A 19522-nucleotide genomic window follows, 5' to 3' on the forward strand; every position below is an offset into this window, starting at 1 on the left:
TCAATAAGCCTTCAACACTGTTTAATAAAACTTTATCGACGTTACTGTGAGGGGGACCCATCACTCTCGATTTCTTCTTATCTTGTAATAGAAATAACTGAAATCTAATTCGGAGACGCGTGCGCGCGCGCAGACATTAATTTTATAGCAAACCGGGAATAGGGGAACTAATTTAGAGTCGGTTTTTGTGCGCAAGAGATTGGAAGAATATATCGCGTATGTTACAGCCTGTTGTATACGATGTGCAATCTGTCTTACCTGCAGTGTACAAATGACAATTTTATGTATCAAATGTATATCACAGAAGGCATGTCTGAAAATAAAAAAAGCCGACGAGAGATATACATTTCTCTGTAATAGTCCCGTCCCGATTGAAATCCCATAATTCTTCTCGCGAGCAACTTTTTTCGATATACATTCACTCATAAAAACAGGATCGGCAGACTGGTTTATTGTTTTTGCAAAATAAAAAAATCTCGTTTTAGATTAAAAAATACAAAACTCTTTCCAATCTAAAAAACCAATTTAGAAAAGTTGTTGTTTTTTATAGAAACGTAAAAATATTGTATAAAATATATATTTAAGCATTACAATAATTCTTTATTTCCCCTTCTTTTTTCTTATGCAATTTCTCGGAATATTCAGACAAAGAAAATCAGAAAAGCCTTTTCGCAAATGAATGTTGATGCAAAAATTAATTTATATTAATCTTGATAACTTATACAATTGCATTAATAATAATTAGTTATCGTTAAATATATACCATTTTATTAGAGTAAGAGAGATATATTTCTTATTATATAAATTGTATTTTGTTTTTTAAAATTGCAGTGTATGTATATATATATATATATATAGAAAGAGAGAGAGAGAGAGAGAGTTAACAGTTCAAAATAAAAATGTATGCTACATAGATATTTCCTGGAAATTGCTCTCTTTCAAATTGTATCATAACTTTGATAATATTATTTCACACTTTCTTTCTAAGCAAATGGCCATTTTTTAAATAAAGCAGAGAAATATACGATCTGATAAATACAGAGTTTTTCCGACAGACTTGGTGGATTTTCGATGAGTAAATTATCCAAAAAAAACTAACTTTAACTCACCTCGTTCCTCTCTTAATCAATCGCGCATAAACCATCGTTCGGAGGAAATAAACGAAAAATGCAGACGAAAAGAGAATAAACGTACTTTGCGACACTCGTCGAAAGAATAAGCGACGACGCGCCGTTTTGTCCGTCCGTTCGCGCCATCTTGGTGCAACGCCAGCAAGCTGCGACGCGTGGAACACGCGGAACGGGGAACGGGTCTGCCGTCCTTCCCCTCTCCCTTCCCAACGGTTTCAAGTAGTTCCCGAAGTGCGTCCTATCTTCGGCTTCGGGCTTCGGGCCGCAAACAAAACGCCGCGTCCCCTAACCTGCGGAAAAGGGAAGTTCGTTACGGAGCATTCCGTGTTTCCGCCTCAAGCGTAAGCGTTTCCAGTGAACGCGCCGGTTCCTACGATGGAGGACGAAGACGTGGTGGAGATCGGGAACGTGGAGAATGTCTGCCGGCTGTGCCTGTCCGCGGACGAGCCGAGGTTCTCGGTGTTCGCGCAGGACCGAGAGGAAGATCCGTCCGGCGTGCCGTTGACCGCCAAGATCCAGGCTTGCCTGTCGATCCAGGTACGAAACTTCATCCTCCTTCTCGTGCAGATCGATTCGCGGCATTTCCGCGGAGAGAATCGTCGACTTCAGGGCCGAGTATCTTTGATCGATCTGAATAGTTCTGAGAGATCTTTGATTGAGTGCGCGTTGCCCAAAGCACGAGTTTTGAGGTTACATTCATAAGAAAGGGTGATAATCGAGATAATCAAGTGGTCGTGTCATGTGATTGGGACATTTTAGCGCTCTTTATCTCTCTATTCATTTTCTTTCATTTCTTTCCTCCATCATCAACGTGCGATTGTCTCATTTTAGATGAATGAATGAGTGAGTAAATCATTTTAGATGTTCTGGGCATGCAATGTCTTCTCGAGCCTTTTGACTTGAAAGTAATAATCAAATACTAATACATGGCAAAGGGAGAAATAACTATGTAAATAGCACAAATTAATGGAAATAATTTTTTGACAAACACTAATTTAAAACAATGTTGATGGATAATGTTGTAAAAACTTTAAGTTAAGATTGATTATAAACATAAACATATTTCTCTTAAAAAGAGCAGAAAGTATAGCATAGTTTATGTAAAATTTTTAATTTGCTCTTTGCTCTGTTTTTTGAAACTTTTTATGTTTTAAATGAAACAGGTATATACATTTCTAAGAAAAAAGGAGAAGTAAAATGCGAAATTTGTAGAAAAGAGAACAAAAAATGATAAATTTTCCAATCTAGCGAGTTTGATTTGCGTTTGCTCAAAATTCTGGAAATTGTTGAAAATTTAATATACTGAATTCTTTTTTCAGATTTCAGCCACTGATAGGTTGTCCACGCTAATATGCGCAAATTGTGTGAAGAATGTTAACCAGTGGCATACCTACAAGGAGTCATGTCAGCGTTCACAGGATAAGTTGCAAGAATGGCTGGCAACTCAGTCGCAACCAAATCCTACGGTAAGTAAATATATGATATTTTTAAATATATCATGGTAATCCTTTGAATCATTTCTATTTTGATATTTATGTTCCTCGTTCTTGCAGGTTGTAACAATCAAGGATGAACCAATGGATATTGACTACGAGGACAATATACAGATTATCTCAGAGACTACCAATAACTTGGAACATGTAGTAAGTACAATTTTTTTTGTATGAAATAAGATGGGGGGGGGCAAAACTTCTAATCAAGATACTATTAGATAATATTTTTCCACATGATTTAACATTATTTGTTTTTCAGCATCCACCGGCTGAAACATTGGAAAATAAGGAGACTGATAATAAGGAAGTGCACGAAGTAGATGAAACTGATGCAAAAATTGATACGAAAACTGATGCGAAAACTGATGCGAATGACACACATAAAGAGGATAACTCGGAAACAGTTCCATCTGCCACTGAGATGCAGCCTGACAAAGATCAAGATCAAATAGATCAGCAGGATTCTACAGCTTTACGTTCCATTAAAATCGAGCCACAGGATGACGATGATACCGATTGCACTATCGAAGTAGAATCCGCGAACGGCAGTGAACTATTATTGAATCCCATGGCAGTTACCACGAAGGAAGATACGGTTATGGAAGCCGATTCTACGCAAAAATCTAACGCAGCTAGCGCGCCGCCCAAAAAGAAACTGAGACGCGGTCCTCATACCCATTTCAGAGGAACGCGTGTCTTTAAAAAGAAGTGCACGCATTGTCAGATTTTTCTGCATTCCAAATATTCGTATATGAAGCACATGAAGAGATTCCACAGTAAGGAGAACAACGGTATCGACAACTTGGAGTCGATATCGCAGAACGACGACGACGAAGAGATGGTGGAGGATTTGGAAGACGAGTTGGTCAGTATGGAGAAAGATTCACCGCTGACGCAGGTCCAACAGGAGATTATCAGCCAATTGAAAACATTCTCCTGCTATTCCTGCGAACAGACATTTAACGATCGGCGTAGCACGCTCTCCCACATACGCCAACATCTGCCGGATTTAAGACCGTACACGTGCATTGCTTGCTTGACTGAATTCCCCGATCGATCCATGTACCAATTACATTGCGGCGCATCCTTTGAGTGCGCCATGAAGATTGCCCTTGTAGTGCCCAAGCACGGTAACGAGCGGTACTTTACATGTAACATGTGCTTACGTTCGATGCGCGACAGGAAGGAACTACTGAGCCACTTGTCGAAACATTCTGACAAGCAATACGAGGAGATGATGTCGCCGGCACGCGCGCCACCCAAATTGAAACCGATGGCGCCGTTGCCATCTGCAAAAAGCAGCTCCGATAAAGCGCAGAAGGCTGTCGTCAAAGGACCTTATAAGAATGGCGATCCGGCGCACAATCATGCTTGCGATCTATGTGGCATGATTTACAGATACCGACCCAATATGTTTAAGCATCGCGAATTCTGCATGCGGCTGCAGCCAGAGAATAGAACATCGTACAAGTGCGTGCACTGTTCCATGACGTTCCTCGTGTTTAAGAAGTTTCATACTCACATCACGGTTGATCACAAAAAGAAAGAGTTTACTTGCATTGTGTGCAACTCGAAATTCCGATCGCCCAGCGATTACTTGACTCATCACGAGAATCATCGCGCGGCGACACGCGGCAATCGTCAGACGCAGGAGGACATGTCGCAGAATGGAGTTCAGATACCATTGAAGGAACGGAACCGAGGGGACGCCAAACTGGTCAAGTCAAGAATCGGCGGTCAGAAATACAGTTGTGCGCTCTGCACCCAGGAATTCTCCACGAGGTCTGAGCTAACGGAGCACCGAAATCTCCATCTCAAAGTGAAGATATACTCGTGCGTTATTTGTCGCAGCATGTTTAGTAGTCCGGGTGCGTTAGAGATCCACATGAAAGATCACGGCATCGAAGACCCGAATGAACGAAACGCCAATATCTCTTGCGTGGAATACGGTACTTTAGATGAGGACATAAGGATTGACGAGAAAGACTCGATGAACGCGAGTGCCATCTCGGATCCCGGTACGCAGATTCACGAGTGCTGCGAGTGCGGTAAGGTGATGTCAAATTACGCCAATCTTCGCCGACATACCAAGATTGCACATCGGAACGCCAAGATCTATGATTGTGCCGAATGCTCGCGAATGTTTACGCGTAAGGAGCTGTATGATCACCATATGCAGATCAAACACAACTCGAAGACGATGTTGCAGTGCCCTCAATGTCCCAAGAGTTTTGTCTTCCAGTCGAACTTTACTTATCATTTTCGCACCGCTCATCTTGAGAAATCGCAAAACGGTTACGCATGCGACATCTGCGGCAAAGTTTTCGTCGAGGAAGCGTCCTTGAAAATACACAAGGGCTGGCATAATCGCGCCAACTCTCGTCTGAGCACACGATTCATACTGGGTAATCAGAAGACGCCCGATGACGAGCCGCAAATGGAGTCGGCCGGTGTCGAATCGGGCGAGAATTCGGAACGGCCAGCAAGAGCACGAAAGTCATTCCCCAATCCTCCGCTTCAATCACCGACGACTTCATCGGAGGGAAATTTCCAGTGTCAAGTATGCAATGATAAGTTCAACGACGTCACGGAGTTAAGAAATCATTTATGGGACGTCCATTGCGCCCGCAACAAGCCGGAGAAGAGTTTCTCCAACGACGAACTCCAGTGCGAGCTGTGCACAAACGTCTTCCCCGATCGGGAGACCTTGGCGTCACACATGCGGTGGCATAAGGCCAATCCGATTCTCAGCGACATACGAAAGACGTACTCTTGCGATGTGTGTTGCAAGTCTTACAGCTCAAAGAAGGTCTTGTGGAAGCATAAGAAGCTACACAAGGCCACCGTTGTGGCGTCGATCAAATTTCAATCCTTGGCGAGGAAACCGATGGCCAGTCAATTTCTTTGCAACTTTTGCCGGAAAGTGTTCTCCAGTGGCCAGTCGCTACAACGGCATAAGCTTAACTTTCATAGTGAGCTGCAGAACCCGCAACGGACGCAGCAACAATTGTACAATAGCAATCGTAGATTGTCGTATGAGGACGAGCCGAGAGCGAAGCGTATGAAGCTCGAGATCGATGACGACAATCCGCCGCCTAAGCTGCCGCCATTTGCTATGGATTTCGCCGGCGAGAGGAGGAAGCCAGTCATGTGTCATTTGTGCAAGAAGATGTTCCCGAATATGAGCGTACTATACAAACACAAGCAGACCGTGCACAAGCATCGAGGAAGGAAAGACCTGATACCTGAGTGCATACCGATGACGACTCAAGGCGGCAAGTTTTCATGCAACATCTGCTTCAAGGAGTTCCCAGGCCTGTCGAATCTGCGACAGCACTTCACGATTAAGCACAAGAAGGGCTCGGAATCCGGCCATCCGCGACTGAGCGGCGACGCGCTCACCGAACGACCGACGAAGGAAGCCGAGTCACCGTCCCACAACAATGTCATGTTCAGCTGCAAACTGTGCAAGCAGTGCCACGTCTTCAACAGGGAAGCGCTCATGAATCACATCACCACTGTGCACAACGCGGTATACCAGGCTGACAGCAGAACGTTTCACAGGGAGGTCAATTTGGGCGCTTACGTAGTGAAGGGCGCGATCGGCGCTACGTGCCCACGATGCAATGTCAAGTATCCCAACAACCGTGCTCTAAAGATACACTATATTAAATTCCACGAGAACGCTGATTAAACGCTTGTAGCCGCTGGAAAATTGGATTGGTGCCAGGTGGAAATAATTCTTCTCCATATCACGTGATTATGAAAAAATCGACGGATCTTCTTCGTTCCTCGGATCACGATTCTCTCCGTATTGTAAAACGCTCTTACGCGACATGTTCCTGAGACAGAATCGATCAATCGTTTTTACGTAAAAGGAATGTAGGATTTGTTTTACGACACACAACTCGTAATAAACGATCAACCAAATCTTTGATTTATTAATATGTAAACCAATGGTTCGCAAATGCTATTAAACATCCATAATTTCGACGTTTGCGAGATGATATAACAAGTATTAATGAAGTACACAAATATATTCTTTCTATAGATTGTGTCGGTGTATCAACAGAAGTTTTTTTTTTCGTTTTGCACGAGCGACGATTATTTCCATAAACGTGAACGATTCACTCGTAGATGATTTGTTACCTATTTGATACAGCAACTGTTGTAATTCTTGCGACCAATGAGACGTGTAAATATCGAGGCGGTAGAGTAGATATTACATGACTTGGTAAAAAACGTGTGTGCAGCCTCTCGGTGTATTGTAGCTATAAGTTGATTGCTGCAGCCAGGTATATATTTACATAGCAGTCTCTTATAAAGTAGGATCCGTGAAATCCTTGGTTCTCGCGTGGAATTATGTTAGGAATTTGTGACTTTGATACTTTTATTTTATAAAAAAAAAGTGATCTAATCTTAATCTTCCCTTCCTTTTTCCTTAAATCGTTTCTTCCATCAATTGATTTATTTAATACGCTTCGTGAAATCTTTTGTGCAACCTGGTTGCAATAACAACGACGGATAATCGCCTTAGAGATGTACTGCAACAATTGCTTAGATTTTAATTTACCTACATTATAGATTATAACAATTATTATATATAGAATGCAAATAAATATCATGAATATCTTGCTTACGTCACGGTATTTATTAAGTTTTCCCCATTGTGTCATTCTGTTTTTGCTTAATTGCCGATTACGTTCTTTTTCCTCTTTATCTTTAATCTCGTATTAACAATGCGTTATACATTAGTTCATTTGAACACTTGCATTTGCGATCTGTGAAAATAAAAGTAATAAGAAAAGTAAAACGCTAAAATAAAGAAAGAATTACTAATCTTTGTTATCGAATTTTTTAGACTAATCGTAAAATTGACAGACGGAAACGAGATTTCACATATTGTATTCTCGATAATGAGATCGTATAAATTAATTCTATCTCTCTTTTATATATATATAAACTAAAATTTTATATAATAATACATATAAATATTGAAACGGTAGAATAGAAATTATATAACTCGAGAAATGTGTGCATCCTTTGTATTGTAGTTAACACAAGTTGAATTTTATATATACATATATGTATATATCAAACATTTCAAATGGTATAAGCGAGAAAACTGATAATTGCAATAGAGATATTAGTATCTAAAACCGAAGAAAGCTGCAATAAGAGAAAATGTTCGAAGTTTTCAGGAAATAAAATATATATAAAAGCTAAATAAATATTGTATTATAATTTTACTAAATTTTGGTTAAGAGATCGATGGTATATAATATATATATCAAAATTTATATCGATTTCTGATAATTATTTTTACTCGCGTATATACTTATTTTTAGGTATATGTAGAGATATGAATATAGAATATGCGTATGAAATATATATATACATATAAATTACAGAAATTAAATGTTTGTGCTTCTAATGCGTCCTGTCAACTTGAACTCACATTTTGTTGCTGCTATTGTCAGTCGAAATCCTAAAGAACCACCTATATGCGAAATGTTACAGCAACATGATATTATTTTCATCGTATAAGTTTTGTTGTATTTAATTATTTGTGAGTGAATCAATAAAAGATCTATAATGTATTGTTATTTTTAAACAACGTGGGTCTTTTGTCTATCAATTTGTATCGAATGAAAAGAAATAAGACTGTAAATAGTTCTACATAGTTGTACGTATTTTTCAGACAAAAAACGGATAAGGTAGTGAGCCAGGCGCAGAAAACAGGGCGAGAACGATTGTCTTCAAAAAATATATTCAACAATTTAGAACGTTTCAGCCTCTTCAGATCATTTTCAACAATTGTCACAAATCGATAAAAAAAAATATATATGCCATACAAAAGATGGGGCAGAGTTATACGATTACGCACATTAAAGATATATATACATATATATAAAACAGATGCCAATTTAGGCTAGCAATTTCTGAGTAAATCTGTTGCCAATTCGCTGGGATATTGGGCGCATTTTGTTTACTGGATCGCTGCAATATTTGACAATTGGAGAGTACATAATTTTAAGAATCATGGTCTTGTGTATCTTTTTTAAACAGATGAAACAGATGGGAAACTCTTCCATAACACTTGATGCATATCAGAATTACTCGGAAGGTCCTCGAAACGCATATTCTATTCTTTAATTATATATATAAATGATGTCGCGCGCGCACGAATCTTGCTCGGTTTCTGCCGACAATCTAATGTCAAATCATGTTAGTAGATCCTGTTCGGTTTCTGCCGCCAATCTGCTATCAGATTCTGAGAGGCAGGCTTTGCTCGATTTTTGGTACCAAGTTAGGTCGATTTAATCAATAATAACAACTTTTGTACCAAATTTGTAACCTTTTTGCTGACAACAATTGATAGTAGACACTTACAATTAGCATGATCTGCTTTCGATAGACTTGACTATGTGGGATATATATATGTGTAATATGTTTTAGATAGTACAAATTCTCACTACGTTTTTAAAATACATCACTCAGCTTCTTTCACGAATCACTCAGTTATGAAGTGCTTATCTTTTAATGATAGAATTATTTAATGAGATATCACAGTATGATTATTACAGCAGAGAAATAGGTGATGCAGGAATTGGCAACGTCATAAAACAGCTGATCTGATCTGGAAAAATCATATTGCATCTGATTGCGTCCGATATCCGATATGCGTATATTATATAATAAGATGCCAGTATGCATTATTGTATAATAATAAAAATGATTATGTGTGTGTGTGTGTGTGTGTGTGTGTACAAAATGTAATGTAACAGCGAAAACGATTGCATCCGATACCCGACATATGTATATACGGAATAAAATGCCAGTGTGTATTATTATATAATAATAAAAATAACTGCGTGTGTGTCTGTGTGTAAAATATAGTTAACGAAAGCAATCAATCCATTTTTACCTACGAATGCGTATAAAGCCATTATTTTTAGAGTATTTGAGAATAATTCCTATTTAGTGTTCAATGCATATTACGTAACGAGAATGTCTTTATTTTACAGAATTGCGATATTCAATAGGTTAATGTACTTTCTAAGACTTTTTAACATACCATTTTTGTTCTCAAATAATTTTATTTTATTGTTTGATGGAATACCAACAATAAAACGCAAAATGGAAAAGAGTTATGTATAAGTTATATATATAGGCTGTATATATAGATATAAAAGAATCATTAATAGTCTGTGAAATATATTTTGTAATTTTTAAAAATCTAGTAAACTGTATTATTAATAATACAAAACGCATATGTCTTCTGCGAATGAACATACCCATCCATTCCCAAACATCTTGTCGTGTCACACACACTTCTTTGCTAATTATATATTTTCTTGATGGACTTTTGCCAATTTTTCGTCCTTGGAATTTCTGAAACTGCATTTCTTGGAACCATAAATATTCTTTCATCATAAATATCAGGTGGCACAAGCTGAAATTTCAAGAAACGCGAAAAATTGAACTTTTGAAATCTGCAAAAGTATCAGGAGTAATCAGTAAAAGAGTGGAATAAACGAAAATCATGAAGACTTAAACTTTTGAAATCCAGAAAAGTATCAGGAGAATATAATTAATAAAGAAGTGGCATAATCTAAAATTCAAAAAATCGCGAAAAGATTAATTTCGACAAATAATCAGCAAAGAGCTAGCACAAATTGAAATTTAGAAACTGCAATTCTAAAAATTTCTAGAATTTTTATTCTAGTATTTTAAATTACACAAATTTAAATTCTGAGATATCGGGAGTATGATAGGCAAAAGAGAGGTAATACAAATAAAAACTTCAAAAATTGAAATTTTAAGAACTCCAACTTCATTTGCTTTTCTTCTTTACAGTATAGTGAAAATTACTATCTAAAAATTAATTGTTCTTATAACTCATCTCTCAATTTTCACAAATGATCGCTGTACAATTTATATACATTTTAGGAGAAAAAAATTCATATATATATATAAATATATATGGAATATGTCCATATATATATGTCCCAGTAAGCAAAATGCGCGCAATATGCCAGCAGCTTGGCAATAGATTTACTCAGAAGTTGCATGCTAGTAAACTGGTATTTGTTATGTATACATTAGGCTTATGGTTTGCTAGCAGAGACTGCTCACAGAATCTGACAGCAGATTGGCGGCAGAAACCGAATAGGATTTGTTAACATGACTTGATGTCATATTATCGATAGAAATCGAGCAGAATCTACAGTTTTTGACCATTCATATAAAATGTTGCATTTAAATGGATTTAAAAGGTCTCGATCCCAAATAGCAAAATGACATTATAATGACAGTAAATTTTGATCATAAAATGATCAATTAGACGTTCTTAGTTAGGTCTTATGAGATCCGAAAATGACGTCGATATGACACATCCACAAAATGTCATTTTCTGACATTTGTTGGACAGCAAAAATAAAACCAATTACCGACAGAAATTGTCCGAATAAGTGAAAATCGGACATGTATCTGTCCGATTTTCCAAAAAATCACTTCAATATCTGAATTCCTCTATATGAGAATCGTATCAGAAATTAAACTCATAAGAATAGATGTTATAATATTAGCCTCATTTTGCAAGTTTTATATACGCTCATCAAAAACTTAAATACGGGAGCATAGATAGTGAATAGCGCGCGGTATAGCGAAAGAACTATACTATTTCAAATAAGATTTAATTTTGTAATATTTCGTAAAAAGCTGCAGATTCTGTTCGGTTTCTGCCGACAATCGGATGTCAAGTCATGTTAGCAGATCCTGCTCGGTTCCTGCCGTTAATCTGCTGTCAAATTCTGTGAGCAGGATTTTTGGCAACTATTTGTTGATTTAATCGATAATAATAACTTCTATACCAAATGTGTAGCCTTTTTGCTGATAATAGTTGATAGCAGACACTTGGCATGATCTGCTTTCGACAAACTTGGCTATCTGGAACATATTCGTATGCAATGCCAGAGAAGGTTGAAAACAGAGGACGATAAAAAGGAGGGCATTCAGCAGAAAAAGTTGCAAACAGATGTAGAGAGCCAAGAAAATTGAAAATGCAACCGTCATAATTACGCGAATGTTTACGAGTACAATGGCAACGATATTGTGTATATAAATAGACATTCATGACCAACAGTTAATTTGGACCGCGGATTCTTATTTTTAGGACCAATGTAGGAAGCGTCATAGTTCTCGCAAACGATCTTATATACCGCATTTTTACGGAGATGTTTCGACAGAATATCTTTATGTAATAATAAGAATCAAAGAACACAGTTTATTCAGTATAAGACATTTTTGTGTTAAGATCACGAGCTTGTTTTTTATGCTTGACGCTTCAATTGTCCGTTACTCTCTCTATTCGTTTTTATATTATTTTATTAGAGCCTTATTTTTGTGTGTATTTTTCAAACTTATTTCGAGTCTTTCATTATTTATAAGCGACACGTCGAAGACACAGTGATGTTGCATAACGGTATGTTCGGCGGCGATAAATTCAAAGGCTCGCGGATGTCACGGGGATATAAATGGGGTAGGATAGAGGTAGATACAAGAACAAAGACACGCGAATATTTGATACTTTCTTTTTTTTATGAATGCACAAAACATTTTAATATAAACTTAAAAATCCGTACAACAATATGAAAAATTATAGACTATTATACACATATATGTATATAGATATATATTTATATTTATATATGCGTCGTACTTTTTATTTTTTCCATTTTCCAGGTTTATCAATATTTTATATAATTATATTATTTTATTATGTATATGTATAAGTATATATATGTATATTAATGCGTGTAGAAATATAAAGTAAACCGTTGAACGGTCCCGCATCGCGTCTCACACACAATTGGAGTGTCAACTCGCTAGAAATTCAGAGATAATAATTTATCGATAATCGTGCTTATACGGTAAACGCCGACATGTAATCATAACAACGACAGTAATGTCGCGCGATATCACGCGCGCATAGTTTATCTCGCAACAATGCGTTTTGTGTTAGGAAGATGTCTATTTATTTTTTTTTTCTTTTTCATTTACAATAGAGGATGGCGAAAAGGGATATACGAACGTCGCGCTCATGCTCGTCGAATCGCGGATGTCTCGCCAAATGTTTCGTATTTTGTGTTGCAACGTGTGTGTATGTGTGCGCATTATATTGTGTTAAGAGTATACGCGTGCCGACGAGAGTGTGCGCGATGTCAGATGTCGAGCGCTGTTATGCGTCCAATATATAGATCTGGTATCATATATAGAGATGTAGATTTTGTATAAACATTTCTCCCCCTCCCCTTTTCCTCTCGCCGGGGAGTATTATACCGCTTAATACGTATAATGACATGAGTAAACATTAGGTATATAACACATTGATGGAGACACAGATTAGGCCAAATCGATCTTTCTCTCTCTCTCTCTCTTTCTCTCTCTTTCTCTCTCTCTCTCATCTTTCTCTCTTTCTATCGTCATATGTTATATAGCCATTGCGACTTGATATGCGAGTCTCTCTATTCCAATCGTATCATTGTTCTATCTCGTAATTGGTAGGTGTATCCTTCCGAGATAAATTGAACGAGTAACGATACAAATGTATTAAAAATTACATATTACGTGTAATTCAATATACAAAAAAAAAAGATTAAGGGATACATTTTGGAATATGAAACATCATAAATTCATTGATTTATAATCTGATGCCGTACAAAACTTCTTTGATATCTTTTTTCTATTTTAATATGTTATTATATATCATATTTTTCGCTTCTTTTTCAATTAAATTTTGTTCAAAGAGTTTACTTATATGCAAGAGTAACAGAAATATCTGAAATGACTTGATCTGATTTAGCTCGTATCACACGCGTGGATGAAGGTAAAAAGGAAAGATAAAGAAGTCGAAGGAATACACCTCGTTCTCGATATCGCGGTGCTGAAAATTTCACTTTCTCCCTTTCAACTCTCCTGAGAATACGTTAGCATATAAAGAGCTTTACGAATAGTAAAGAGAAGAGGTATATCGTTGTGCTCGTTATCAGGCTCGGATGGAAATATGGAAAAGTGTGAGTTGTATTTCTCAAATGGATTATATTTGGCTAGAGATGTACGATGTAAGCAAGCAAAACGTTCCCGAGTGGATTTTTCTGTCGAGACGAAAAAGAGAAGGATATAACGAAGACAATAGTACGAGAGAAGTTGGGAAAAAATACGAAACGTTCTCCACGCTATGGAAATATGCTCGTATCGTAAAAAATAGTACGATTCCGATATCTTCAACGATATGACTTGCCAGATATTTTTAGCTATTGCAGCAAAACACAATTCGAAAGATCCTAGAGCGCAATAGCTCTTTATTTATTTTTTTTTTTTTTTTGAGAATTGCAAGCATTATTATTTATATCATAGAAAAAAATAAGTTTCTGTATAAAAAAAATATTTGTTACTTAAATCAAATTACAAAATCGAAAATAAATTGTGTATCGTGACAAACAAAATAATCTATTTTCAAAAAATTCATAAAAATCTAAATTTAATTATAATTTATTTATTTAAACAACACACGCGTACAAATCTTCGCGCGTTTTCTCAACACTCAAAATATCTTCAGAAAACATTTTTATATTTTGCCACCAAAATTATCCGAATCTTTTCCAAAAAAAAAAAAAAAAAAAACATTTCGATATAATTTTTTATTTGAAACATTTTAGCGCCATTGACGGCGAGTTAATCTAAAGGACGACCTTTATAGCGATGACATATCGCGAAGCGAGGAAAATAATTCAAGAGTGAAAAGAGAGTCTCGTTAATTCTCATCTGCATCCGCTTCTTTGAAATAAATCGTGTCTCTATCGCGGTTGTCGCAAACGACGTCACCGCCATTCGTTCTAGCGTTCTTAGAATGTTGCCGCGGGAAAGGGACCTCTATCGCGGATTAATTATTCAACATACGGGAGTTGGGTCAGAGGCGGGTCTATCGATCGACTTTTTAACTAGCTCGCCACTCGTATGATCGTCGGAAAGCCGGCTTTCTAATCGCGCGACCGCGTTCCCTTTACACTTTGATAGTTTCCGACCCACTTCCGGTCGCCCTCCGGTGATATACGCCTATAGCTATGCTTGTCTGTCTTGTCTCTGCGAAAACCAGCTAGGTACAATCGATGGCACTCCGTGCATGAGAAATACTTTGACAGCTCTCATCTATCCTAATGGGAACGTTTGCACTTGCCGACGTTTTCTTCGATCGTCAGCCGAAGCAGAACAAGTACATATATCTGTTTGTACGAGAAAAGTATACATCTAAGAGAGAAATGAGAGACATATACATATAGTATATATTATTTATACATCAGAGAGACAGGAAAACATGTCGTGATGATTCTGGATGATTCGTTTTTTTTTTTTCTAAACTATGAACTTCTTCTGTTTCTTTTTCTGTAACGATGTGTATGTCTTTTTACGCCGATATCCTTGCTTTAAAAAAAAGGTCCAGGAGGGAATGCGGTTTGCGTATACAAAGCGCCATTGCGTCATTGCCGGTTGATCGTGTCGAGGTTGATTCGTCGGCATGTATTACGCGAGAGAAATCTCGTGTAACGAATTTACAATGGCTTTTCCCTTTTACTTCGGAAAATTAATTCGGCATCGAACGAGTCTTTTTGAAATTTGATCGATGAATTTTCACGTAACCAAGTAAACACTTAAAAAACAATAAAATATCGAATAATTATTACTTCACTTTAAAAATAATAATAATTATTATTTTGTACTCCTAATCATAATAATAATAAATTAGTAATTAATAATTATTATTAATTTTTGGGCATCATAAAATAAAAATTATTATTGTGGCTTTCCATAATATATCGCGATCTTTTCTTCCTTGACACAATCGACCCTGACCTTGACATCGGCGGCTTTTTTTTTTTCCACGCAAACTCACGATTACATTTAGACGGTCGATTATCACGAAGAATCAACTTCGCCGCCTAACTTTAATCGTTACACTACGGCGTAAGTGTACTTTAACCCTTAAGATCATGTACGAGGTGTAGCTGCGCTGTTCGAGACCGCCCGATTAATCAGGCGCTCTTGAGTAATGCGTCGTGTGTCGCTGCTTAATTAATTGATCGACGTTATACACGACCGGCTTTAGCCTTATGTGCATTGCCCTTGAATCTTACTCCGGTAAACACTTCACTTCGAGAATAAAGTGGAAAATCTCTCTTGAGCCTCGAATAAAATTTAAATAAAATAAATATCGGTTTTGAATTTTTTATATATTTGTTTGTTTATAATAATCTTTCATTAATTAGAAGTTATTTCTGATCTTTATCGATTTGATTTTTATCGAAAAAGAACGTCGCAAAGAAGCAGTCAATACGACGATTTACTCAAGTGTAGTATTTTTTTTTGTCGCTATTAATTATATATAGCGCTATTATACGCTAGTAAAACGGGCTATCGAACATTATTATGTCACATTCATTAATTCTAAAGAGATCGTAATTTAGACATAGGTAGATACGACATCGATATCGAATCAACAGTAGTCATTTTAAAGGTACGATATTAGCTGGTAAGTGTAGGTCTTTTATTAATCTGTCCGCGCTTAAATTGCGCTATTCAGACGGGATCGTAATTAAATATGTGTCGCGCAATTGAATGATTGATCGTGTTATCGAATGAGAAACGATCGCACATCTCACCCGGGGTAATTAAATATTAATCACGACGTATCTTTTCATTTCTCATTCAATAACGTTGTGTATCTCTCTCGCTCGAAAATTCACGATGTGGCTGTTGTTTGAGATAATCCTAATCTCGTAATTTCAAAATCTTCATATTTTCTATATAAATTATTATATATTACGTATCTTATGTTTTTTATCTCTTTCTCTTTGTCTCTCTAATCAGAGAATTGAAAAACGATTTTTTTAGCAACACAAGTCGAGAAACAGTGGATCGATTACGTGTAAAAAGAAGTCACTCGACTCGGGGCCCCACGTATTCGACGCCATTGTGCCTGTGGCAGGAAAAAGGGCTGCGAGAAGACCTCGGGGCCCGACCTCGCCATACTTCTGACGAGTCTTCTCGCATTGGAGAAGGTAGAAACTAGTCGGGCTTCTCGGGCCGCTAATACGATCGTTCATCGTTTCTCTCTCTCTCTCTCTTTGACTTGTTCGTTTTTGCCATCCGATACTGTGACAAGGTAAATGCTGATTAAACGCAACGTGAAACGCTTGCGACATCCGCGCGTGTCCTGCGGGCAAGTCGCGATCCCGGACGAAGGACGAGCGCGGGCTCGATCGAAAAATGGAGAGAGATCGATTTCTCTCGCGCAATATCTTCTCTTCGATTCGCACGCTCTTTCGGGATTTTCCATTTGTCTGGATATGAATTACGAGGATTGCTCGTCGTAGACTCGAGTCAATTCGACGCAAAATACACATCTGTCGCGGGAAAACGATCGGCTAATTGCAGAAACGACGAGCGGGAATTGAAGGGAGAGTCGGATCGGAATCGCGAGAAGAATCTCGGGTCTTCTGTCTGAAGCGAGTGTGTAATGACGGGGCGGAAAATTATACCGTTTCTCCCTCGCGGCGATAATTAGCGGTGTAAGATGAAGCGAGGCGGAAACTGGTCGCAGATTCTGTAACTTAAAAGTTCAATTAATCTCAATTCGCGCGCGCGCACGCGCGCGCACACACGCACACATTTATCGTTTCCATAATAATAAACAGATGCTATAATTATACAAGCGAGAAACGAGTCGGCAAGATATTTTCGCGATTTATGTAATCGCGTAATGCACGCAGATAATGATCGCGTCTACTTGATACTACATATGTGTCGCAAGCCGCTTATAAACTTATTTACGTAAGGTATTCTCTCGCTATTCGCGCATAATATTTAATTGTTAGTAATACTGACAATCTTCTAACTGCGTATATGCAACTGGCGGACGAATGAGATTCTTCTCGCTTTTCTAAGCTAACAATAAGATTACTGAGTTTGCTACAACAGACGCGTTCGAAAGCGAATGCAAATCTTGCAAATGTAATTGATAAAACAATACAAATTCCCGGCATTCTTTGAGATTCAATTAATCGCAACAAATGCGAAGAGGTTTCGAACGAGAAAACAGTGTAAGAATCGCTGTTTTAAGAAAGCATTTAAAATCCTAACAATACAATTTTTTAACAAAAAGTCATAAATTAAGTATAAAACAAGCAAATCTCATCTACTATAATATTTACAATTTATTACAATATTATGTGATTTATTTAAATAAATATCGTAGTTTCAAACTTTTTTCTCTCATCGCTCATCTCTTCTCTCCGACAGCGACAAGTATTCGTGATACTAATTAACATTCTTTCGCTTTCATCATGAACAGAATAAGCCGCCTCTCTCGAGAGGTCATCCGTTCGAATGATGCTGTTGCATTCGCGGATGATTAACGTCAAAAGTACTCGCGCATGCATTCGTCAGAGAAATCTTCCAATGAAAACGCTCTCTTTTATCTTCTAATAATTCGTCGATAAAAAGTTGCGCAGAAAAATGCCACGGAGCGCTTATCAGCTGCGGTAGCAATCGATACGACTGTTTACAGCAATATAAACGTAAAAATACGTCAATTTCAATAATACACATCGAAGCTGTAATCGCATCGATATTACGAGAACAACGTTTCATAATATACGTGTCGTACAGAACGGAAGTATCGATAAGAAAACCGTCAGTGGATAAATTTATATGACATCTGATCCATTCAGACATTATTATTTTCGAAAATTATTCGGAAAATATTCGACACCGTGAGCTTTTCGATTCTCTTTTATAAGATTAAATCTCCGGAGTTTTTGGTTTTATATATCGGAATAAATGTGTAATTAAGAAAAACACAAAATCGCACAAACACACACACACACACACGTACATAAACAAAGTGGAGATGCTAAAAATGGTCGAGAAAACGAAGAAGCCGTTTTTTACGCTTCTGACAATGTTTGGGAAAATTCCTTTTAAGTCGCCCTTGCATTCTTTGGCACTTTAGGGTCTTCCGGAATTGAAACTTTGCGCGTTTCAATTCGTCTGGTTTCCGTACGCGACAAACTAGATTTATTCACCTCATCTTTTTCTCTGTATTTCCTACGTTTTCGTAAAATGTACATGATATTGATCGATTTTTTGGAGTAATTTTATGCACGTTGCGAATTTTGCCATGTTATATGAAGAGACGCTTGTTCTAAGAAATTAAAACACACCGGGTTTCTTCCCTCTTTTTTTCGCCGATGTTATATTTTAGACAAGTATGCGAAAATCCTTCCTAAAAAATTATCAGCTAAACATCTAGGTCTCCATATAAATAGTGTAACAATATATGTGATTTATTTATATTCATCTTATTTATTTATCTTTATCTTTACTTAAAAATGTAATCCTTAAAGCTACATACAGCTAATATTAATAAAATCCGTGAAAAAAGTATCTAGCCGCGTTTAGAGAAAGGGCCACGGCTATCTATTATAATCTCTCTTCTCTAGTTTCTTCTCCTCTTTCCTTCGCTACCGCTCTCTTCGTGTGAAAGTGTGCTTATGTATTTGCGTGCGTGTGTATATACGCTTGATATTCTATCGCTTTGCGATCGAGAGACGCATATATATATATATATATATAATACAATTTCGTCACATATAATCCTGAGGATTAAAAGAGCGCAGAGACACGAAATGTTCGATCAGTCCAGAAACTCCAAGCGCAAAGATAAAATGTGTGTGTATTCTCTTTCAGAGAGTAACTTCCTTTCTAATCACAATAATATCCGGATGTAAGAGCTCCAAATTCTAATAAATATTTAAAAGAAAACATTTTTTTAAATTC

At 37.2% G+C, this 19522-nt stretch overlaps 1 protein-coding gene across 2 annotated transcripts; it reads left to right on the forward strand.

The window, feature by feature from the left end:
* The first annotated feature begins 1366 nt into the window (after positions 1-1366).
* LOC115237626 (zinc finger protein 62-like) lies at positions 1367-9827 on the forward strand. Of its 2 annotated transcripts, none has more exons than XM_029810798.1 (4): positions 1367-1667; positions 2450-2596; positions 2684-2773; positions 2883-9827. In XM_029810798.1, the coding sequence occupies exons 1-4, from the start codon at positions 1506-1508 to the stop codon at positions 6315-6317; spliced, it is 3834 nt and encodes a 1277-aa protein (XP_029666658.1). In that variant the 5' UTR covers positions 1367-1505; the 3' UTR covers positions 6318-9827. The 2 variants fall into 2 exon arrangements, with proteins under 2 accessions (XP_029666658.1, XP_029666659.1); XM_029810799.1 differs by lacking the exon at positions 1367-1667 and adding an exon at positions 1749-1973.
* The last annotated feature ends 9695 nt before the right edge of the window (positions 9828-19522 follow it).

The sequence above is a fragment of the Formica exsecta genome, unplaced genomic scaffold (genome assembly GCF_003651465.1).
Source record: "Formica exsecta isolate Colony F162 unplaced genomic scaffold, ASM365146v1 scaffold30, whole genome shotgun sequence".
Lineage (NCBI taxonomy): Eukaryota > Metazoa > Arthropoda > Insecta > Hymenoptera > Formicidae > Formica > Formica exsecta.